Here is a 24,828-nt window from a genome sequence, read left to right as displayed (position 1 = left end):
CCCCCCCTCCTCCTTCTCTTCCTCTTGCTCTTTCTCCTTCTTCTGGCTCTGGGGCTTGAACCCAGGGCCTTCCCACTTAGCAACAACCCCAGATCAATTTTTTATTTTTTATTTTGAGACAGGGTTGTGCGAAGTCACTGAGTTGCCCAGGCTGGGCTCCAACTTTTGATCCTCCTACCTGAGCCTCCCAGAGTGCTGGGATGACAGGAATGTACCACCAGGCCTGCTCAGCCCTCTATTCTTTCAGCACCCTTGTGACCCCCTTGCTTTTGCATTGTGGCTGCTTCAAGTTGCCCTGTGATCTGAGTCCTTGGGCTTCCATTACTGCTGTCCTGTATGTTGGAAGGGCCATGCCTGTGTCTTCCCAGAGATGCCTTCCCTTTATCAGCTTTAGATTTCCAAGGCCACCAACCTGTATTCCCTGACCTCCACTCCACCCCAAGGAGTGAGTGGCTTCTTGCTGCACCTCACCAGCAGAATGATCCCAAGCACAGGCTTTGGAAGAAGAAGGGATAATTTTGAGGTTCAAGTCCAGCACTCACTGGTCGTGTGACCTGGGGTTAGTCATTAAACCTCTTTGAGATCTTTGCTTCTGTGACTTGGGCATTGCAAAGGGGCCCACCTCATAGGGTTCCAGGAAGTTCCATTTCTAAGTTGCCAACAACCAAAGCAGATCACAAACACGGCTTTACCCCACAGCTAGGGAGCTTTCCTCTGCACACAGAGGTCTGGTGCGCTCCACTGAAGTCCACTTGTAGCCCATTTCCTCAGCTAAGTTCAAGGTCACCTGGAGGCTCAATGGCCAGGGCTAGTGTCCATCTAGGGAGAAGGGATGCTTCGAAATGTCCATGGAGAATGGTGCAATTGACAGGCAGCTCTTCTGAGCACAGATTACTAGGGACAGAGAAACTCATCCTGTTGGGAAAAGGCACCAAGGTGGTAGTCACACCCCAAGAAAAGCATTTCCTGAGATGCCAACGGCCAGGAGTTTTTCCCTCTTGTGCTGGAAGGGAGCCAAGCTCTGTCCTGTACATTACCAGTCCTCGACAAATGTTTGTTCCTATTGTGTTGATTAAAAGTGCTTACTGAAGCACTTTGTGGATGGTGGTGACAGTGTGAATTATGGCTCTGCTGGCTGCCAGTGCAGCGGCCACAGTTCTGAAGAGTGGCTCAGCCTACCAGGAGTGACACTTGTTGAAATCCATTAGCAAGCGCCCCCCTGCCTTGGCTGCTGAACCTCATATGCCTTGTCCCCAGCTCTCTGTCCAGAGGTGTCCCTAGCAGGCTGCTGTGTGCAGTGGGCTTTCAGCCGGGGGTGGGAGGCAATGTAGGAAACCAATTTACTGGACTGCTGGGAGGCCTCTGGTTGGTCCCCAAGGTGTTTGCATTTTTAAATTGGTTGCTAGTTATCTTAGATGAGTTTCTAATTAGTAGAGCTTAAGGCATTACAAGGAAATGAGGTGAAAATATGTAAATATAGGGGAAGACACCATCCCCCTGCTGCTGCTCCGTGCACAGCTGCGTTGACTTTCCTGGCTTCTCTGACTCCAGTGATTGTTTTTTTCTTTCTTCACTTACCGTGGAGGCCCTGGGGTGTTGCTGGAGGTAGTCTTTATGTTTTGTTTGTTTATTTCTGAGATAAGGTCTCGACATGTAGTGCAGGCTGGACTTGGACTTGGTGTGTAGCCCACGTTGGTCTCGCACTTGTGATTCTCCTACCTCAGCCTCCCGAATGCTGGGATTACAGATGTGCACAACTGCGCCAGTCTTGGGGGTTGTCTTTTAGGGTGGAGTTTGTAGGGGAAATGAGGAGAGACACTGCTTGCGGTGGGAGATAGTGCACTCTGAAGATGGCTACAGTGTCACCTCCCTTCTCAAGCATTCTAGAAAGCTTGTCCCACCTCCACCGAGAGGTAGGAGTACAAGTCCCCTTCCTCGAATCTAAGCAGGCTGGAGACTGTTTCTATGAAGAGGGCACAGTGGCAACTCTGCAGGCTGTGTCTGCTTCCTCCTGGTTCTCCTTGGAAGCCACCATATTGGGAGGAAGCCCAAGTAGCTGAGAAAAGACCACATGGACAGAAGTGGAGGCCTCCAGCCCATGGCCCCCCAGCCTGGGCTTCTGGCAACACAGCCCCCACACATCACACCCTGAGAGGACCCTCAGGTCCTGCTGGGAAGGACAGAAGTGAGCTCTTCCTGGCCAAACTGCAGATTTGTTAGCAGAATGAATGTTGCATTTTTTAATCACTAAATTTTGGAGTGGATTGTCAGGCAGCCACAGATGATCAAAACATGTACTTCACATAAAAGCCCTCACTCTGTGGAGCCATACTCAGACTCAGGAACCAGAGTGCTTAGGGTCCAGCTCCTCTCCACTCTGCATTTCTAGGTGACATGGCCAATTCCTTAAACTCCTTGTTTCTCAGATTCCCATCTGGAAACAGGGATCATGATAATAGTGACGTCTACCTTTCAGGGGTGAGATCCCTTGCAAATCTTCATGGAATACCAATGATATTCAGGCTGTATAGGTCCCAAAGGGAGCAGTGAGAGAATAGCCCGGTTCCTCTCTCTAGGAGCTTATAGTCTACCGGGGGTGCCTGAATCTTAAATATGCACTGGATCTACATACGAAGACTGCCTGTAGTGACTTTCTGGAGGAAGAGACATTTAGGCTGAAACTAGATGGAAGGCCTATGGGGACGCATAACGCAAAGGCTCCGAGGCATAAAAAAGAGAGGATTTGGACCTCAAATCTGGGCCTCCCTCAATGTGCAGTAGTTTTGCATCTTTCCTGAAGCTTCTCTGAGTGCTTCTTCCTGGCAAGCGTCTAAATGGTTTCTGGTTGCTTTTTGTAGAATTATATATGAATTTCCACTGTTGGAAATATCCTTGGGGCTCCTGACTCTGGAAACAAAAACATGACACAGTGAAGTCAGGATTCTTGGCAGAGAGCAACAGCTACTAATCCTGCCTAGGAAGCACGAAGGGGTTGGAAGATACCTGGAAACTCCCGGAGTCCACTGACAGCTGTTAGATGAGGCCTGGGAAGTGGGCACGAATGTGAGAAGTGCAGGCAGCCAGTGGGAACTCCCCACAGGTACAGAGCTGGCTGCTCTCTTTGCAGCCCGCTTTCAAGAGTGAAAGTCCTGATAGCTAACCTCTGATTGGCCAGGCTGAACGGGTCTCTTTTTCCCTCTTGAGTATTTGGAGATGGGGACTGGCAGTTGGGGAAGAGCTTGAGAATTGCTCTCAGTCAACACAGGGATTTTCAGACAGATCACGATGCTGAAGGAGGCGTCGGCCTCAGAATGACAAATGTTTTTGCGCATGTCATTCTCAGGAAGCTTTTCATGCAGAGTGGGAGGTGGCTGTGTTGCCTGGCCACGCTGTGAGAAACCATGACTCCAGAGTTCATTTCTTCTCTGTCTTCTGGAGTCTCTATCTGACCCGCAGGTGATCACCAGTCCTATTCCCAGGCAGTGGGGCTGCATGGAGATGTTCTCATATGACATCACCACGTTGGACTCTGTCCTAATTCTCTTGTGGTTTTTATGGCCTTGGCTTCTTGACAGAAGTGTACAGCATTGTCATTTATGGGATATGCTATAGCCTCAGGGCTGGCCTTCCCTCTTTCTCCTCTGCTCTGTACTTTGATTTTATTGAAAGTACACTGAAGTCTGTTCTCTTTTGTGCCCTGCGCACAGACCTTGCCTGTGAACTTGAGATGGACCGTTGCAGCCCTTTGTGAATATGTGAATGGATTTGGCCAACAGGGATCCAAGCCTCCCTGAGTGGGCTGGTGGGGAGACTGGGCAGGAGGAAGATTGCAGGAATCAGTCAGCTGTATTAAGGATGATGAGCGCGAGGGGTCCCGGGTCCCCATTACTTGTGCAGAGGGACATGGAGGATGTGGGCAAGCTTGGGCTGGTGTGCTGTTCTGGATGGTCTAGTTGGGGTTGCACCAGTAGCCACTGTTGTGGAACAGTGCTGATCACTGGTTCAATCTTGGTGAGAACTGGGGAAAGTTTCCACTGGTGCCTGAAGGTGTGGGTGAGGACTCCAGGGTCAGTCTCTTGGGGGAATCTGAGAGGCTCTGGGCAGAGGGTGATCCAGCTTCATGGCTTTGGAGTAAGAAAGAACTCCTGTGGAATCCTGGCTATGTCCTTGACTTGAAAACAATGTTTTGAATCTTAGTTTTATCTGTAAAATGAAGATAAAAATAGAGTCGATACTTCATAGAGTTATTGCAAGAATCAAATACTGTGATGCTCGTGAAGCTCTTAGCACAGCTCTTATTGTCTAGTCTTTGGATATCCAGCTTGCTCTTCTTGCGCCCTAGGCGGCTGCATCTCTTCAGGTAGCACATCATCTAATGGCACTCACCAAGTGTCAAGACTGTGTTCCCAGACACCCAACCCTGGGCAGTCCATGAAGGGTGATAAGGTGGACCCGATTTCCTAGTTCTCTGGGGGAGAAGTTGGCTTAGGAACAGAGGGCTGGAGTCTTCCCCAGTAACTGTACCTGAGGAGGGTAGAGAGGCAGAGATTGACAACCTTTGTTTTTAGCTGGTGAGAGCCTTGGACTTTTAGATTATGGAGTGTTCTTTGGAAAGCTGTGTTCTTAGGCAGAAGAAAGAGAAAGGAAGTCTATTGGCTAAGTTGGGTATAGTGGATCACTTATAATACGTGCATACTGATTTCAGGAAAGGCCATAGTTATGGGTGTCTTGAATTCATCTTTTCCATGGCGTTTTCTTCCAGACTTCTGAATCTAAGCCATTGAAGGAGTAAATAAGCATAAGCAGATATGGGGCAGATGGGTCTCTTCCACTTTCTCCTTTCCTCTCATCTCTATACCTTGGATTCCTCTCTCCTACTGTTGTTCATGATGTGGATCTTGGCAGAAGTCTCTTGACTGTTTATCCTTATGGCTTTGTTGTCTAGAAGAAAACTGACTTCCCTTTCCCAGCTCCAGTTTTTTAAGCTTCCAAGAAAGAGTTGTGATTGGCTACTTGGGGTCATCTACCCCTAGACCAAGGATCTGAGATTCAATGACCACCCCAATTTGAGTCCTTCTGTAACTAAGAGTAGGACTGGGTAGGTGGAGGGCACAGATGAGGTCATCAGGAGAAATCACTGTGAATTGACTCTACACAATGAGTAATTCTAACAAAATGATTTCCAGTGTGCATATATATACATATCTATATATATAGATATGTATACATATCTATATATATACTCTGCTTTGAAATAAGGTAGGATACTGATAAATATATCAATAAAATATATGATTTTGTTATGGCAGAAGTGAGTATAGAGTTTAAACAAAGAAACCCACAAAGACCTGCTACTAACCAGGAAATGACCAATAAATCAGTTCTGCCTTACTTGTTCTTGACTATTTGTATTTTTGAAGGCATGCATGAACAGACCAAGTTGAGGGCAAATTTGTAGACTTTCAACCTAAAGAAAAATGTGGGAATAGAAGCTCAGCACTTCAAGTCACCATGGGTGCATCTCCCCAGACCTTGAGTATATGGAGGATATGTGTGACGTGAAATAGCCTCAAGACATGTGAAGATCTGCAGACCAAACGACGTTGCTTCTGTGGGACACCCTCAGTCCACCCTCCACCTGCTACAGTACTGGGTATTGAACCCAGGGAGCACTGAGCTACCGTCCCAGCCCTTTTCAATTTTGTTTTAAATCTTGAGACAGAGCCTTGCTAAGTTGTCCAGGCTGGCTTTGAACTCTTGACTTTCTTGCATTAGACTTTCCAGTAGATGCAATTCAGCCAAGTGCCACCATGCCCAGCAGAGCACCCCCATTTCAAATATAGTCAAAATGCTACATTTGAGGTCTCCACAAAGAAACAGGTAGGGTGTATGTTTATCTTACTGTCTGAGTCGCCTCAGAGGGTTGCCTGCATGTTTTTAGCTTACTGATATACAAGGACGGTAGTGTGTGCAGGGATATGAGGCAGCTCAACTCCTATGGAGTCATTTAATTAACTATTTAATTAACTATTGATTTGTAGAATTTGTGTATTGAGGTTAATAAGGTATAACAGAACAGATAACTTTGTTTGGCTTCCTCTCAGCTGAAGATATAAACCTGATGTGGGGTGACTGTATATTAGAAACAGAACTTTTTTTTTTTGTCTAGAAGTAATCAATGCAGCCTCAAAACTGAGAATAACAAACACAATTCAACCTTCTATTTGTGAGAATCTGTGTTTTATGTTTTTTTTGGGTTAGGGAACAATGGAAACATATTTCTCTCTCTTCGAAAGACCTGACTATATATGGTGAGCAATAATCCTTACTTTTGTGGGGGGACCAACACCATATTTCCCCACAAGAGTCACCTTGCATTCCTGGAGATAGCTGGAGGTGAATCACTAGACTTGTCAGGAAGAAAATACTGCAGAGCCTCCTCTTAACTCAATAGTATCTTCAGGGTAAATTTGAAGGTCTACTGGTGAGGCTGAGAAAAATATGCCAAGTGAGGTTTCAAACCTGTGGAAGGATTGCTGCTTCTAGATGCCAGGCACACAAAGCCATGATTGCATTTATCACGAGTGTGGGACCCAAGAGTATTTTAACCCCATGACTATCTGACACCAAGGGATCCCAAAGCTCACATCTGTCCTTCCTAAATGAAAGCAAACAAGCAGCTCACTGAGGGTTCTTTCTGGAATTTGAGGATGGCTTCAGTTATTTAAGCTTGAACAGAAGAATGCCAAAGAAGGGACACCTAAGATATCAAAGTTTTCCTTTCCTTGACATTCCCGTGGAAGTTCTGGGATCCTATAGCACTAGTCCTTGTCACTTTCTTAGGACCTTTTGGAACTTCCTGGAGTCTTCAGCTACTACTTGTTGGGTTTTAGGTATTGAGGATAGGCCAGCACCTCTTCCTTTGACAAACTACTTACACATTCAGAATAGTCTTATTTAGTTTGTGTAGTTCATGGCAGTCATGTGATTCAGGCTTGTCCAATTAGAAAGCTCAATTTTGAGCTCTGAGTTCTGATTGGTTCAGAAATGAGCATATCCTGAGAATAGGCCAGTCATGGTTTTCCATAAGTCTTTTCTCAGAGGTTTTGGTAAGATGTTTTTTCTTAAACTGCATTGAGAGCAGTGGGTGCAGGATATAGACTTGGAGCAGTAAACTGCTTTCTCATGTCCTCTTGGGTAAAACTTGTCTGATAATAAAACAAAACAGATCTGAGAGAGGAGAAGAGATACACATACAGCTCTGATGGCATTATTTGAACCCAGGTCACCGTAAGCCTGAAGCTAGACTCTTCCCTGAAAGCTTCCTGTGTCCATAATTGAGTAGTATTTTAAGGGGTAGTAGATTGAAGTATGTTTCTGCCATTTGAAAAGTCAAATCTGAATGACTATTTTGGTTAAGTCTGGAAAACTTCAAATATTAATCTAGAGAGAGGATGGTCTCAAGACACAATGCTGAACATGGTACTGAATTGTTTTCATTAAAATAAGACTATCCAATAGATGCAGCCTATAACATGTTTTCAAGAGGATATGGAAAGGGAGATGGTGAAAGAATTCCACAGATCTCCTTGTTCCGGGGAGAGGCAGGCAGGCAGGCAAGTGAAGAATGAAAGCATTCTGGTGAGGTCTAGAGCTGCCAGCTGGTTTCCATAGGAAGAGAAACAAACATGTTTATGAAAACTTGAAAAGGAAAAGTCCATTCTTAGAGGGAAATGTTAGTTAGCTTTCTGTTGCTTTGACAAAATACCAGAGATAAACAACGTAAAGGAGGAAAGGTTTATTTTGGCTCAGGATTTCAGAGGTTATAGTCCATGGTTGCTTGGCTCCATTGTTTCTGGGCCTGTGCTGAGGCAGGACCATCGTGGTGGAGAGGATGAGCCAGTATGTGGAGCAGAACTGCCTTCCTCATGGTGGCTGGAAAATAGAGCCTAAGAGGAAATGCTGGGGACAAGATATGCCCTTTGAGAGCATGCCCCCAAAGACTTACTTCCTCCAACTACTCTTTTCCTAAAGTTTCCACCTCTTCTCATAACATCAAAAGCTATATATCAAGTCTTTAACACATAAACCTTTAGGAGACGTTCCAGGTACAGACTGTGACAGAAGATAAATAAAGATCCAACCAGGGGAAAAAAAAAAAAAAAAAAAAAAAAAAAAAAAAAAAAAAAAGGGAAAAAAAAAAAAAAAAAAAAAAAAAAGGAAATAAGTAACAAGTTGAAGGCATGTCAAAAGGTGCGAATCAAAGATGCCACACTAAATATAAATGGATTGTACCTTTTTCATTAAAAGAAAAAATATGAAATAAAGGAAAATAAGTAAAAAGCATAGAGGCATACCAAAAGATCCACTAAATATAGGTGGATTTTACTTTTTAAATTAAAGACTGTGACTGTCAATTGGATTAAAAAGCAAAATTCAGTGGTATGTCCTTGTATAAGTTGGCTAAAACTATGTTATGGACCATCTCGAAACTAAGTGGCTTAAAATGTAAGCGTGGATCTTTTGGTTGGCTAGGTAATTCTTGTAACTTTGTTTGGGCTTATTCATGCACATGCAGCCAGCTGTTGTTTGGAGGACAACTTTGTTGATCTTGAGTGGGATCTTACGATTCTTGGAAACTGGATCCTTCCTGTTGACTCTAATTTCTAGAAGGCTGGTGGGCTTCCTGTCATGGAAGATACAGGAGGTCTAATAGAGAGAGTCGATGTACACAAGCTCTCTTGAGGCTCCTATTTTTGATTCTGGCACATCATTACTTTGGCTTCATTCTATCAGTCAAAGAAGGAACAAGGCCGTCCCAGATCAAGGGGTGGAAAATAGGCACAATCTTTTGATATGAAGAGATGCAAAATTACCTTCTACATGGTACAAATGCAGGACAGCGTGCAGATCTGGGACTTTTGTTGCATCTGATCTACCACAGCTATTTACATGAACCATATTAAAATAATAAAGAAGGTTGAAAGTCAAGGTACTGGCAAAGTGTTTACAGAGAAACAGGCCCCGTGGAAGACTGCGCTATCCAAAGAGGACCACAAAAATATGTTCAAACCTTATGTTCTTACAGTGAGATGATGCCAGTCCTCTCACCAGGGGTAGGAGTTTGTGTTCATTCCCCTTTAATCTGGGTTTGTGAATATGGTGGGACGAGCGCTTTGTGACTCATGAAGCTAAGTCATAAAAAGCAGTGCAACTTCCTTCTTCATCCGTTCTCCTCTCTTCCTTCATAAAATGGACACTTGAGCCAGGTGTGGTGGCACGTGCCTGTAATCTTAGCACTCTGGGAGGTTGAGGCAGAGGGCTTGAACTTCAAGCCTAGTCTGGGCAAGGTAGTGACTTAGATCCTATCTTAAAATCAAAAATAAAAAAGGGCTAGGCGTGTAGTTCAGTTCAAAGACCCTAAGTTTAATCCCAAACCCAGTACTGGGGGAACAAAGGCACTCAATCACGGTCTGTATCCTGTGGAAACTCATTCAGCACTTGGAGGGGTCTACATAGAGTAGCTGAGGCCCCCCAGCGCGCACATTCATAGACTCCCAGCCAACAGCAAATACCAATTTTCCATCCAAGTTAATGAGCTGTCTGAAGGTAATATTTCCTTCCATTGTACTGAGGCTACACTGAGCAGAGATGAACCAGCCCACTGAGTCCTGCTGAATTGTGATTTGTGAACAAAATTTATTTTTGCTATGCTAAGCCACTAAGTGTTGGGGGTAGTTATTTTTAATGCACCAACAGGCAATGCATCCAGGCCCTAATGTAACAGCGGGGAGATCTTAGCTGGAAATGGGGAACGGCTGCTTGGTGGGCAGTAACATCAGATGTCTGCCACAGTGCCACTACCTGACTCCTGGCTTGGATTTTTCCTTCAAATCTCATGAGTGTCCTCTTATAGCAAGGTGCCAAACACATTGATTCACCTGATCCTGGATGACAAGCTAATGACATCCTTTGAAGTTTAAAAAGAAACAAACTAGAGCAAACAAAAAGGAAATATTGCTTTACCTAGGATAGCTGACAAACTATGGAACCTTTCAGTTTAAAATGTACTGTTGGCTAATGGTAATAGATGGCTTTGTGGTAGGCTTCGAGGTAGATGTCCTTTATTCCCTCATCTGATCGAGTAAGCCAGGGGCCAGAAACTTTTAAATAGATACTACCTATTTTATCCTTTGTGGGCTTAAATGGTTTCTGTTCTAGCTACTTGGCTCTACATTGTAGCCAGAGAGCAGCTATAGGCCATGTGAGAGTGAATGGCCATCTCTGTGTTTCAGTAAGACTTTATTAGCAAAACCAGGTGGTAGGCTGGTTAATTTGCTAATCCCAGGTACATGTTCTTACTCTTATGCCTATTATCTGTCTCATCTCTAGGAGTGGTCTAGTTATGCTAAAGGGAGTTTGCACTTCATTCCTGGGAGACAGAGTGTCTCTGCATCCTGCTGGGTGTGCGAATCAAGCAGAGCCCCCTCACAGACATGGCCCCACCAAGGAGGGATCCAGCCTCAAGGTGTAGCTCAGGAAGAGCTGAGGCTCTTGGTAGAAGGGGATACCTGCACTCCATCTTCTTTCTGATCTGCCCTTTATTGGAGACGATACATCTCACTGGATGGGCCAGCCTGGGTCTGAGTTTTTTTTGTTATTTGAACTCCAAAGCATCCTAACCAATACAGGGTTCAAAGGGATTCGGGTGAATCTGTGGCTCTTCACAGATTCTCAACCTTGAATGATTTAGGGGACTCAGCTGTAAGGTTTTGAGGGCCATGATGGAGCAAGGGGGTTTCCTTCTAACCATGTGCACCTGGACTCCGTCGGGTGGGCAGCCCCATGGTGTGGAGCATGTGCTCAGAGCAGGAGGGCAGATCCAGGACCTTGGACCTGAGCGTTGTTATGAGACCACCCTTTGACTGTTGGGCTGAATTTGAAAAGGCTTTGCATTTGTCACAGATCTGTTGATTTAGGATAAAATGATTTTTCAAGGAAAATCAAAATGAAGAGTTTGACCAATGGCTTTAGGCTGGAGTTGGGGGAAAAGGGCAGGAGAAGCCTGGGATGGGTGGTCTCCTCAGCACTGGTCCATGCTGCCCACAGCTGAGACTCTTTGGTCTTTAACCGTGGATCCAATCTAGCAACCGGGGTTTTCTTGGACTTTCTATGTGGTTTAGGAGAATAGCACATTAATCAGCTTTGTGGTAACATCAAATTTAGCATTGTAACCACTTTTAAGTGTGTAATCAGTGACATTAGCACATTCATGTTTCTACCAGCCTTTAACCATCATTACTTTCCAGAACTTTTTTATCTCCCCAAGCTGAAACTCTACTTTCTTTAAACATTGACTCCCTACTCCCTCTTCCCCAAAACACCATTCTGCTTTCTGTCCCTATGAATCTGATGTCTCTAGGTCCCTCATGTAAGTGGAGTCACAGAATATCTTCCATTTGTTCTTGGCTCCTTTTACTGAGTCCTTCAGGCTCATCCGTGGGTAGCATGTACCCATACTTCATTCCTTACCAGGGAGAAACAATCTCTTCTATGTGTATACCACATTGTCTTTGCTTGTAATTCTTTCTTTCTTTCTTGGATTGAACCCGGGGTCTTCACACTGAGCTGTATTCCCAGTAACTATTTTCAATTTTCAATTTTGAGATAAGGGTCTTGCTAAGTCATCAGCCAAGTTGCCCAGGCTGTTCGGGACCTAACGTCGCCGCCATCACAGGCTGTATTCTCCTGGTGCTTCTTGGATCTTAAAATGACCACATGCTCTTATCTTTAGTTTCCCTCCCCGCAAGGCCACAGTGGTCCGGAGGAGTTAAACCTGAGTTTCTGCAGGGCTGAACCCATAAAAGGTAACCTGGCCCGTGATAGATTAAAAGTAGCTCACTCTTCATAAATAAGCAATAGCCCAGCCCAAAACCAATAAAAGGATCTTTCTTTCTTTCTTGCTTTCTTGCTTTCTTGCTTTCTTTCTCTTTCTTTCTTTCTACTCCTCCTCCTCCTCCTTCTCTCTCTCCCTCCCTCTCTCTCTCCCTCTCTCCCTCTCCCTCTCGGGGCCCTACCTCCCCTAATAAAGTCTCCTGTTGGACCTTTCAGTGTGTGGCCTAGTTGTTGACTGTCGCTGTGCTCCTTCACAGTCTGAGCTTGAACTTGGGATCCTTCTGCCTCAGACTTCCAGAGTGCTGGAAGTACAAAAGTGTATCACCGTGCCTGGCTCATTTTTATCTTTTTACTATTAATTATTATTTCAAAAAATGTACATTGTAAGAAAAGGTATTCCAAATGCCCCGTTCAAAGGTGAGAGACGCAGCATCAGAAAAAAGAAAAAAGAGCCACTGCACCCTCTTAGGATCTGCTGAAGGTCAGTGCTTTGGCCTCTGAATTTCTTCTCTGTTATTGATATCACCCATGGAGCTGTGCTCTGATCTCCAGCACACTCTTTTTAGCCTTTTTTTTTTTCCTTCTGGTATTGGGGATTGAACTCAGGACCCTGTGCTTGCGAGGCAGGCAGTGGCACCACTGAGCTAAGTCCCTGACCCTACAGCACATTCTTTGTGCAGAGATCCTGTCCAAGGCAGAATGGAGAAGAATGCATCAGTTTCTTCACCTGTACACTAGAACACTGCGTGCATGTGTGTGTGTACACATGCATGCTCATGTATGTTTGTACACACGTACAAGTTCACATGACCTTCTACAACTTCTTTTTCTCATAATTAACACGGCTTAGAGCTTTGTCTATGTCAGTGCATAAAACTTTGCTCCATGTTTTAGTAGCTGCATATATTCTGCTTTATGGCTCAAGCGTAAATCCATTTTGCACGTCTTTGCATGGACGTGTAGGTTGTTGCTGGCTGTTTGGTTTTCCAAACAATGCCGCTGTGACCGTCCTTGAATTCCGCCCTGGCTCAGCCACCTGAGTGTGTCTGCCGACTGAGTTCCTCGATGTGAGACTGCTGGGCCAGAGGGCACAAGCGTTTAACACGCTGAAAGATATGATCACACTGGACAGCCCAATTTGCAAGTGTGTCTTATTAGGAGAAAATCTGCTAGATGAAGTCCACTCTGTAAATGTTATATTTGAGGAGTTCATCCATGAAGTGATCTGTGTTCTGTCTTGTCTCCAAAAGGACTCAGGGAAGCTTATAGCAAGAGGCAAATCCAATAAGGCTGAAAATAATGAACACACAGGAACATCGTGCTTTACTAAAGTCAGTCTGGTTGTGATAATAGCTGGTGATTACTTTGAGCACTTAGGTGCCGTATACCGTTCCGAGTCTTTTATATGAGTGAACTTGAGCAAACCTCACAATCTCATTAGTATCATTTTTTTTTTTGTTTTTTTGAGACAGGGTCTCACTATGTAGTTGAGACTGACCTGGAACTCACTATGTAGCCGAGGCTGGTCTCGAACTCACAGCAATCCTCCTGCCTCAGCCTCCCTGTGTGCTGGGATTATAGGCGTGTGCCACCATGCCCGGCTTCACAAGGAGGAGGAGGAGTAGAAAGAAAGAAAGAGAAAGAAAGAAAGAAAGAGAAAGAAAGAAAGAAAGGATTTTTAAGGCTTCCATTCTATAGGTGAGGACACTGAGGCACAGAAGGGTTAGATAGCTTGTGCCAAGTCAGACAGGGAGTGGAGGAGCTGTAATTCTCGCCACTATGGCCTTTCTCGTTCACCTTTACCGTGTCCTACCTCTCTAAACCCAGTAGTTGGAGGGGGAAGGATGAAGCTGGACGAATTAGCGTTATCATTGTCACTGTGATTCATTTACTCAGCCCATTCGCAGTCGATCACTAGTTTATTCATTCTGTCATTCAACAAATAGCTATCAAGGCAGCTCTTTGCCCCCAGGAACTGGGGATAGTGGTGAATGAAAGTCTGTACATCCCCTACCTCTGCTTCCCTGCACAGCCAAAACTGCTCTGTGGGTGCACGGCCAGGCGGAAGGGTGTGTTGCTCATTCTCTGAGTCCCAGGTCCTCATTCTCAGTGTCCCTGACTTGTTCCTCCTCTTGTGTCACCAGCCAGAGCCTTTGGCTTGATTTTGGTAATGCATCAAGGGCTTCTGGGAGGGGTGAATTTGCTGCAACCCTCAGCACCCCATTCCCTGGGCACTGTACTTACAACATCGTCACTGGTCAGGTGTGGTGGCCTCAGCTGAGTGGTCAGGGGCATTGGGGGAGACTGTGGTCCCGGGGGAGAAGGTGAAGTCCCTGCTTTCTGCCTCCCTCCTGTCCTCTTGGGCGCTGGCTTTGCTTGGACACCTGGTAGACCCATGTTGGCTAAGTTGAGGGTTTCTAAATGCTAAAAATCAGTACCATTTCTACTCTGTCTACGAAATGTGTATGAAGCACATGCAACCAACCAAACCAACCAGTGAACAAAACTTCCATGCATTCAGCCAGTGTGTTTCATGCCTGTGTGTGCTAGGCAAGGTGCTCTTGTCATGCTGGGCAGCACGACATGACAAAGAGACGCCACACAAATAACAGCAAGTGCTTACCGAGTGCCACTGATCTCTCAGGTGTCCAAATGCATCAGGCGTCCTCCTAAGCACTTGGCAGATGTCAGCTCAGTTAATTCTAATTGCAGCTCCAGGAGTGGGTGTTCTGAAACTACTACTTTATAGGTGAGGAAACGGGCACAGGATGTCCAAGGTCACTGGTTAATAAGAGGATGAGTAGGAATTCCACAGGCCTCTGGCTCCAAAACCTGCATCTCTGAGCAACTGTGCTATAAAGTCACGTGGAGAGGAGGAACAGGAAGCTCCGAGAGGATAACAGTGAGGGCTTGGGGAACACCCTCAGGAGAAAGTGGAATTTGAAAAGAGATCTGAAGGAAGGGAAGGAGCCCTACAGAGATAGGTGTGTGTATGAGCACTGGACAAAGGCAGTGGAAAGAGCATATACAAAGGCCCTGGGGTAGGCAATGCTCTGGGCGTTTGCAGGATGGAAAGAAAACTCCTATAGCTGAGATCACTGAGTTGGAAGAGTTTTTGTGGCTTGGTCCTATGCCTAGAATCTGGCAAGCAGAGTAAAGGATAGCACTTGCTGTGTCCATCCTGAGGGACAAAGAGCCAGGAGAGCAGAAGGTTTCAAGAAGGCCTGGCCTCCTCATGCCTCGGAATGAGCACAGCAGGTATCATCTCATGGCACTGGTGTGGGAAGCAGATTCCTAGGTCACCTCTGGCCTCCTTCTCCAGGTGTGGGTCCTGCTGGGGGGGCCCTTTTGCTAGGGAATCCTGGGGGGTGTCCTTTGGGTCCCACCTTTTGAGGAGTCCTCCTTTGTTACATCCCTTGTATGTGATTTCTTTTTCTCCATCAGCCCTAAAATAAGGGAGGGCAGCTCCAAGTTGCTTTCAAAGCTGAGTAAATAAAGCTCTTTTACAATTGGTTCCATTGCAGAGAAAGCATTAGACTGATTTATTCAAATCAATTCTGGGTAAAAGCCATAACGGAGAGCTTAAGAATGAGCTGTTTCCCCAGGAAACTGGGCTGATGGATTAGCACCTGAAGGGGCTCCAGTGTGTGTGGGGGTTGGCCTAAGAGGAGAGGGCAGCCTGGGCCAGTGAAGTCTCCTGTGGGGCAGCGGGTGCCTGGCTTCTTAAGCTCCTGGGGGGAGATGAGCTGGTCCAGTGCCTCTTGTTGTGGCCTTGAAGGGAAGCAGGCCTGGTCAGAGAGCGCCTCTTGGGAGCACAGGCTGATGTCAGAGCTACCTGGCAGCAGGTTGTTGGGTTGCTGAGACAGAGTGCTGCAGCACCTTGCCCAAGGACATCCCAAGTAGTAAAGGAGCCAGAATTCAAATTCGTGTCTTTTCACCCTCCTTATCCAGAGTTTGTCGCCACATGGAACCCATGTCCCTGCCCCATAATCCTTCTGCTAACTGTAAGGACCTACCACATTGCCAACTAAAACCACGCATGCTTTAAATCACTTTCCTTCTTGTTGGTACTCTGTAACCCATCAGCACTGTTGCTACAAAGACTTTGTAGACAGAGGTAAAGGTCATCCCGAAGCCTGCTGAATTCTCACTTAATAGCCCCACACAGGACTCTTCCCTGCTCTTTAAATCGCATCGCTCTTGCCCTCTTTACCCTCATCCACGTGGCTGTCACTGGCTGGTGGCATTAGCTTACACAGCCTCAGTTTCCTTAGCTCTACAGAGAGAACAGAGCTGGCCTTGTGGGTCTGTCATGGTTGCTTGGCATGTGTGTGGAGTAGCTAGCAGTGTCTGGCCGTAGCAGGTGCTCAGAAGTGCTAGCTCTGAAAGGAAGGGGCCTGCTCTCAGGAGGATACACACCTGCCTGCTGCCTCTTGTGCTCCCAGACTGCTCTGAGCTGTGGGCCTCCTGCACCCCCAGCCCTCCATGCCTCACTTGCAGCATCTGTGCACCCCCAGAGCATAGATGCACCAGGAGAGTTTAGGAAATGGTCCCTCCTTTCTTAGTTGCAAATCAGAGGAGCAAAATGTGAGGCAGGAGGAAGAATCTCTACTCCCAGCATTGTCTCTGCTCTGTCCCAGGACAGGAGCATTATGTCAGAGGTTAGTGTAGCTGCCCCTCCAATACTGGCATGGAGTCCGGGACCTCTGCATTGAGCTGCGTTCTTAGGCTTTTTCTATTTCTATTTTTTATTTTGAGACAGTGTCTCACTATGTTATTAAATTACCCAAACTGGTGTTGAACTTATTATCCTCCCGCCTCAGCCTCCCACAGTTCTGGGATCATAGGCACGTGCCATGGCACCCAGGTGAGTTTAGTGCATCTTGGGGCCCCTGTGTGCAGGGCGGGCCTCAGTATTTTAGCTCCTCTGAGGCTTTGTTTCGGTGCCCAAGCCCACCGGACATCAGAGCCTCGACAGGGAATTCCTCGTGTTTGGGGCCCACACTAGCTGTGCATTCTTAGCTGGTGGATTGTGCTCCTGTATCTGTCTGTCACAGGGACTTCTCTTCACGGGCACAAGTTTGACATCACTACAGGTGTGCTCGGCAGATCAGGGAGAGAGGAGAAGGAGGAGAGGTAGGGACGGAGGGGAGAATGGGAGGGAAGGGGAGCAAGGGGGCTTGAGAGGGGCAGCCCAGGACGAGGGTGAGACAGAAATCCAGGCATCCATAGCCTGGGAGAGGGGACGTGTGCTCTGGCCGTGGTGCTGAAGTGCACATCCTGGTACACCGGACCAAAGGGCGAGGACTGCAGCTGACAAACAGGGTGTGTGGCTCAGGTCCTAACTGGGCCATCAGGGATGGCCAAAAAAGTGGATTGACAAAAAAGGATTGACAAAAGTGGGAGCCATTGTAACAATGAAGGAAGAGGAGGAGGAGGAGGAGGAGAGGAGGAGGAGAGGAAGTAGTTATGGGGAGGGAGGGAGGGAGGGAGAGGCGAGCCTGCGAGACTAAGAGTAGGATGGGATGATGGCGCCTGCCCATGAAGGGGTCAGAACCACAGGCTCAGGTCGGAATATGGCACCCGGGGGTCTTTTGGGCTAGCATTTCCACTCGCTTCCCAGGGTGATCGCTGTGTGTACTCACCCACATGTGCATGCATGAAGAACGGGGACTGTCATTGCCGTATGCATTTCAGTCAGGGTTGGAAGCACTGCTGGGGCACTGTGTCACTCATGCTTGTACAACGGTGGAGCAAGTGGTCTCCACCATAGTTCTCTGTGGCCTGGCTCACAGGCCTGGCATTGGTGGCTCGTAGGTGTAGGGGAGGAAAGGTGATATACACTTCTCTTCTGCCTTGGGTGGCTTTAGTTTCTAGCTTAGCCCAAGGGGGTGGGCAATGTTTCACTCTACTTGGATAATCAAGGGCAGTTGCTACGCCATGGTTGCCTCCCCTGAACCCTCCTGGGACCTCACTGCCCCCACTAAGTGCAGGTTTTCTTTGCAGAAGTCTAGGATGCTCCACAAGTGGACGCCTTGTGCCTCAGAGCTCAAACTCAGGAGCGAGCCAGATGCACCTGCCTCAGAGTCATCTGTCAGTCACTTGTGGTCTCAGTGAGGTGTCTTGTTTTGTAACTAATATAGTCTTGAGGCTCCTGGCTGCTGACTGGTGTTGGTCGACAAGAGCACCAAGGCTAAGGCCCCTCGCTGACATCAACCCTAGACTTATTTGAGAACACACTGTGTCCTTGGTGGTCCTAAGTCAAGAAGTCAGCTTGATCTGATAGTGACCAGAAGAAAGTTCTGGAAGGTGGTGTCCCTGAGAGGTTGGAGCATGAGCTTGAGGAGCATGACAATTGAGATTCAAATTTCAGCTCCAATCTTTTCTAGCTGTGTAACCTTGGGATAATTATCTTCTCAGAGCTTCAGTTTCCCCATCTGTAAAATGGGGTATTAATAACATCCACCTCCGTGGGTCATAAAGAAGACTAAATAAAGCTTTAATCAAGAATAGTGCCCAACACACTCAAGAACAGTTGGAGGCAGTAAGTTCTCAGAAACATCAGCTCCTATTATTTTATGATATTACTACCATGGGCCTTATCAACTGGCTCTTGGATGGCTCTGGGAATGAATTTGTTCTTTCTGCTGTCTCCTCTGAAAATGGGACTGTGGGTGACAGTCATCTCATTAGTTTGGGAAAGAAAGGGGAGAGCACCGAGGGCCTTCAACATACAGTGATGGTGGTTGATCTCCTGTCTTTGATCTTATTCAAGAACTCCCTCAAGATCAAGCAATGGTAAATACCGGAATCATGAACATTTAGGAGATTTTTGCCTTTCTGGGGATCAAAGCCCGCTTATGCAGTGGAATACAGAATTATGGATATATGTACATATACTTTCAGAGGATTCAAGAGTCTGAGGAACTATTATGGGTTTTCATCTCATTGCCCACAGCAATTCATCTTAGTCTGCCTTTCCCAAGATCAAGAATGTAGAACCTTCTGGAAGAAACGTGACTCACAAAAATGAATCCCTCAGCATGAAACCTTGGGGAGGTGGGATGTTGAGAGTCTGAGGCCCCAGAGGCCTTGGCTATGCATCTGTCCAGAAGCTTCTGAGCCTGGCACCTGTCTGCCAGTCCTATAATTGTCACCCTTAGGGTGGCTGTGACCCTGCTTGAGGCTGTCCTGTGGCTGAGAACAGGATGGGGCTGGGCTGGGTTGGACCTCTGCCTTCCTCCTCCCCGGAGCTCTCTCACACAGACTGTGTGGGCGCTGCCTTCAATGCTCTCTTTGCTAAACTCTGCAACAATTTATGGTGCCAACACCCCAGGGAGGAGGCAGGGATTAGTCTTTGTTTTTAAGAGATGTTGCGCTTATGAAAAGGATCTTGCGGCAATCAGCACCCCTTGGCAGAAAACAGTAGGCCACCAAGCACACCTGTTTAGTCAGAACAAGAGAAGGGGGAGGTCTGGATAATCAAGACAAATGTCCACACCCCCAAGATACCTCTAAGAAGGGCTGGCAGGAGCGATTTAGATAAATGATGACTTCTGATATTTCTTCTCACGTCTTGCAGATGCCTGCTTGCCATGCTGGTTCAGAGTGGAGGAAGAAGAAAAATGAGTTCCTGAGTCTGGAGAGAGGCCCACAGAAGGCCCCATGTACTGCGGCCCCTACTAAAGTAGTCACAGAGCTGGGTTGTGATGAATCTCAGGGGAACACACATGCAAGATTCCAGTGGAGTCCCAGAATTCAAGGTGAGATGCTCCAAGAGTAAGATTTTCAAACCCGAGATCTGGCGACTCACTGGAATGCCGCTTGCATCTTGATAATTAACCAGCCGAATTTAAGCGGGAATCTCCAGCAGGATCGTGCCTTCCTGCTGGGGTGGATGGAATACTTGTTGATGGTCTTGGTGGGCGTACTCTGCAGATGCCTGTCACAGAGATACACACGGATTCCACACGGGGAGGGGTATGGCTTGGGAGAAGACGGAAGACACCCTGTTCCTGGTGCATGCTAATGGGATGAATGCAAGACGGGATACATGGGGTTCGCAGCGATGGTCCAGAACGGCAGAAATGCTGACTTTTCCACCCAGCGTTTGGGGTCATGGATGCCAGCTGATGGCTCTGCTTAGGTGACTTATAAATGGCATCATGAGTTACTTGGGCTGTGAGGCAGCTGCCTGAAGCAGTTGTGGGTTGTGGGGGGGTCATTGTGTCTTGCTGTGGTTTCTTATTGGAGAGGAAACAGCCACACCCTGAGTCAGGAAGCTGCCTTGGGACAGGAGTGGAGGGGACATGGCTGGGACAGAGGGAGCCTGGAGGGCCTCACCCTTGAGGCTGCCTTGGGGACTCAGCCAGGAACCCAGGCAGGTGTGACAGGGAGAGGGTGGTCCTAACTGGAGGATTCTTCCCCGCACCTCCCAAATGGCTAGAAGTTTTCAAGAGGGATTGTGGCGGAGAGGCTGTGGGGTTTATTTTCCTCATGCCCTAATGCATGACCACTTAAGATGCCGGGATTCTTGCATTGGGACAACACCAGCTGCAGCTGTTCCCCGGGAACACTGCTTCTGACTTCCCGGTTGACAGTCTCATCGACACAGTATTGGGGGCAACTGGGTCCCCCCTTTCTCCCACCATGATGTCATCTCAGGACCCTCCACCTACAGGGCCAGACTTGTCTTCCTTGTAAGAAAAGCACATGTGTTAAAGAGATTTAAAAATAGACACACACACACTTCTTGGGCTTTTGTTATATGCCAGGCTTAGAGCTTTACATGCATAATTTTGCTGAATTCTTGTAACAATCTCACAAGATGCTGTTGTCATCCCCATTTTATGGATGAAGAAACAGAAGGCCTCGGAGATCAGTTTTCCTGCCCACGGCTCTTCAGCTGAGAAGAGCAAAGCCAGGAAGAACTGAGCTCAGCCCACCGAGCCGTGGGTGACCCACCCTGCCTTTGAGGCCTCACTGTGGAAGGATGAGAATCTGGACACATCCAAGTCCTGCCAAAGGAGTTTCCCGTCACCACCCTGACATCCTTCCTATGCGTCCTGCTCTTGTCTGGCTGGAGCTGTGCTGGCCTAGGCTAGGTCAGCCTGCAGAGCTGATGCTGTCAAGGACTTTAACAAGTGTGTGTGTGTGTGTGTGTGTTCTTCTTGCCTTTGCCTGGGGTTTTCTGTGGCCAGCAATGCCCACTTGGCTAGAGTTACTCAGAAACTTAGGTCCTCCGGTGAGCAGCTCTCGGTCACAACTGGTGAGAATTTGTGAGCGAGTACCCCAGCTCCCGAATCCTTAGGACTGATTGCCAGAGGTGTGCTTTCTACATTTGCTCCCAGTTGAGTTCAGCTCTAGGTGGCTGCAGCATAACTGTATGGATAACAAACTCTGTAGCAGCTGCCTGCCCTTCTTCAACTTCATCCTGTATCCCCAGGCCACCCCCAGAGTTTCCTGGAATTGCTTCAAGAAATAAATTCCATGCTCATGACTCTCATCTTGGGGTCCGCTTTGGGGGCTACTTGGGTTCTCGCTGGTGCATCTTGTCTGTGGGTGTGAGGGTTTGTTTGGTAGCCCAAAGTGTTCACTGAAAGGGAACAGTGACACTCAACAACTAGGCCACACACATACCGAGAGGTCTGACAGGAGACTTTATTCAGGAGGGCAGTGCAGAGAGAGAGAGAGAGAAGGGAAGTATTGGCTTATTTATAGTTTTGGGGTTGGGCTATCACCTATGTGTAGCATGTAACCTATTGCAAGCCACACTGCCTTTTGAGGAGGGAGCCTTGCAGAAGCTTTAGGTTTGAATTCTATACACTGACGGTCTTGGGGAGAAGGAAACTTAGGGTAGTGGCATGGACAGGGGAAGAAACTGGAAACATGGCCCACAATGGCGGCATCAAATCTCTAACAGTTCACCAGTGCAGAAGGACCATAGTTACTTTCCCTTGGTATTCTATTACTTATGATTTACTCCTTTATTCTATCCCCGAGGTGGTGAGAATTCTGTTCGTACACTGATAGGAACAGAACCTGCACCTCCTTTCCCCAGACACTTCCTCTTTCGACTGTTGGCTAGGACATCCCTTTCTGAGGCAGGGATCAGGGGCTCCCTTTTGCTCTTGCCTCTCTCCAGCTTTCATTGTCACACCCGCTCATCCTACCTGAAACTGAAGGGTGGTGCACCAGGATTTAAACCCAGTGGCTCGGTCGACTCTGCCTTGTCCTTCGGTGCTAGGACATTTGTGACATCATTCCACTTCATTTGTCCAGACCGCAAGGAGTCCTGCAGCCCAGAGAGCAGTGGAGAGCCAAGAAAGATGAGCTGAACGTGGTGTGTGTGTGTGTGTGTGTGTGTGTGTGTGTGTGTGTGTGTGTCTTAGGTCAGTGAGATTTAAGTGAGCGACACTGCAGTGGCGGATAAGCGTGTTGCACACTTGTCCAAACCCAAGGAATACGTAACACCAAGAGTGAACACACTATGCACTTTGGTCAATAATCGAGTCCCAGCATCCAGTCAGCAGGTGTCACAAATGTGGCATCCTTAAAAGACATGTTAGCAGCAGGGACGCTAGGGGAGAGGGGAGGGGATGAGGGAACTCTACTATTCTGTGACCCTGAAACTGTTCTAAATACAGTCTGTTAACAAAACCAAAAAGAAGGAACCTTCAGTCTTTGCCCTTACAGAGATCACTGTCCAGAAGAAGAGGGGGACAAGAGGATAAGCAATGGGTGTGATACAGGCTGGGAAGGTTAAACCCGGGAAAGGGGCATTCATAGCACACAGGAAAGAGCCTTTGGCTGGTTGGTGGTCCCATGTCCTTTTGCTTTTCTCTCCTTTTCCTTGTTTCAAATACTGAAAAAGATGGAATTGTCACTATTACCTTGGGCACTGGGGTCAGGTTGGGCAGGTGGGGACTGTAGTTCTGACTCCCAGGGAAGTCAGTGTGTCTCAAGGTTAAAGAGCATGGCTTGTGCCTGGACACTGTGGGTTTGAATCCCGGGACTGCCGCTGTATGAAAACTACAGGGTAAATTCAGGCACTGCTGCAACTGACATTCCATTGATCCCCTGACCTCCACAAGGCCAGGTTCCGACTGGTGGGCCGTAGCAATGTTGGAGTCCCTTAGAATTAATGTCAGTTCAGAGCTGGTGTCCAGTGACCTTAGTAAGGTCTGATTGTTCCCTTTTCCCCACTACACAGCCATCTTGGTTGAAGGCCACATGTTGCTTTGGGGTGGACTGGCAGATTAACAGCACACATTTTTGGCAGTGGAGAGTGTTTCTGACCTCCCTTGTTGCTCTAGAGTTCTGGGTCGGTAAGCTAGTTCAAGTTTGGGAATTGAGGAATCAAGCTTGGGAATCAACGATTCAAGTCAGAAGTCTACCTTCTTGGCGTGGAATTCTTCTGCTTCTACAGACCAAGAAAGAACACAAGAGGCTTCTGATCTACTTCATTCTAGAGCTCTGGGATTAACTGTCAAACATCACATGTCTGCATGCAGCAGACCATCCTAACTGCTGCTTTGACGCTGTTACATCCGTGGGGGGAATCGTGTCCACCTGCACTTAACGATAAAATCCAGCTTCCATGAAGCCTGACCACTGTCCTGTGCCTTGGGTGTGTTGCTTGTCCTCCTTATGCCTCAGTTTCTGCCTCTGTATGATGGGGATAACAGCAGTACTCACTCACAGCGTGAGCAAGATTTAGATGAATTAATATATGGAATGTCACAGAAGAGAGTCTCAAAGCCCACAGTGGCTATTAGCTGTATTTGTGAGGGGGAGAAGGAAGACAGAGGGAGAGAGGAAGTGCTGGGCAGATCCATTTACTCAGCCAACAAGTGTTCCTTGAGCACCAACTATGTGCCTGCGTTGTGATAGCTCCTAAGGATGAAAGCGCAAGCACAGGAGGGCAGCGAGTGCTTTCTGGGGTTTAGTGGGAAAACGACGAAACTATCAGTCACACCGTGGTTCAGAGCCCACAGACTCGGGGGATGGACGTGGCCTCCCTTCCTCTCTTGTCCCAAGGTGGGCCTGCGGGTACCCACTCAGTCCCAGGCTCTGGGCACAGCCCTTCCACGCCCAGAGAGCAGCTCTGGGTTCAGCTAATGAGCAGAACGAGTCCCACATCTACGGGTGCACCTGGGCTCACTCAGGGGTGTTCACGCATCTCTCCAAGATGCCCCAGTCTCCTGGCCTGCACTGGAAGGCTCTGTGGCCGGGTCCCCGGTGCCTTCTCTGCCTCCTCCCCCGGTCCGGGGAGCAGGGACTTCTTGCTGCTGGCCTCAGCCCCTGGTGTTTGCATGTGCTGTTCCCTCAGCTCCTCAGGTGCAGCGCAACGTCCCTGTTGCTGCCCAGCCCCTACCCCTGCCAGGCTCCCGCCTTGTTTGTTACCACGCACCCAGCCCTTCTCCTTTTTTTGTATGCTTGTTTTTGAGACAAGAATCTCACTATGTAGCCCGGGCTGGCCTCGAACTCATAGCCATCCTCCTGCCTCAGCCTCCCGCGGGCTGGAATTGCAGTTGTGCGTCACTGCGCTGGGCCCAGATTTCCTCCTTTGCCGCAAAGGCCTGTGAGACCTGTCCCAGTCCTTCCTACTAAGCCTGTACTGCACGGGGCAGAGACAGAGTCAGCGCCTGCAGCCACCACTTCCCTCTCCCGCACCTCCACACCAGGTCCCCATCGATGTCTGCTAAGCAGCTGCTGAGAGGCGCCGCGGGGATGGTGCCTTTGAACCAGGCATGCTCCGGTGCGAGTAAGTCCTCCATGCAGCCTGTTTTCTGGTCACCTCCAAAATCATTCCAAGTGCACAACAGAACCAAAGGCCAGGGTCTTTTCCAGCCTCTCGGGCCGTCCCTTCTCGCCTCTCTTCCGGGGGGTGGGGCGAGGAGACCGCGGGGCGAGACCCGGCTGCGCCGCAAG

The 24,828-nt window shown here is 47.9% G+C and overlaps 1 protein-coding gene across 1 annotated transcript in view; it reads left to right on the top strand.

Moving 5' to 3' along the window:
- LOC104876234 overlaps positions 1–22,232 on the top strand; it is a 72,794-nt gene extending 50,562 nt beyond the window's left edge. The window contains exons 4-6 of the mRNA XM_010644191.1: positions 19,478–19,658; positions 19,834–20,041; positions 22,040–22,232. Coding sequence (XP_010642493.1) covers positions 19,478–19,658; positions 19,834–20,041; positions 22,040–22,232 — 582 coding nt within the window. The remainder of the gene's footprint in view (positions 1–19,477; positions 19,659–19,833; positions 20,042–22,039) is intronic.
- Positions 22,233–24,828: the final 2,596 nt, after the last annotated feature.

Source organism: Fukomys damarensis, unplaced genomic scaffold (assembly GCF_012274545.1).
Source record: "Fukomys damarensis isolate Sample0158 unplaced genomic scaffold, DMR_v1.0_HiC HiC_scaffold_34, whole genome shotgun sequence".
In the NCBI taxonomy this organism is placed as follows: Eukaryota; Metazoa; Chordata; class Mammalia; order Rodentia; family Bathyergidae; genus Fukomys; species Fukomys damarensis.
Note: the sequence above shows the minus strand (reverse complement) of the source record. Positions and strands in the feature narration are given on the sequence as shown.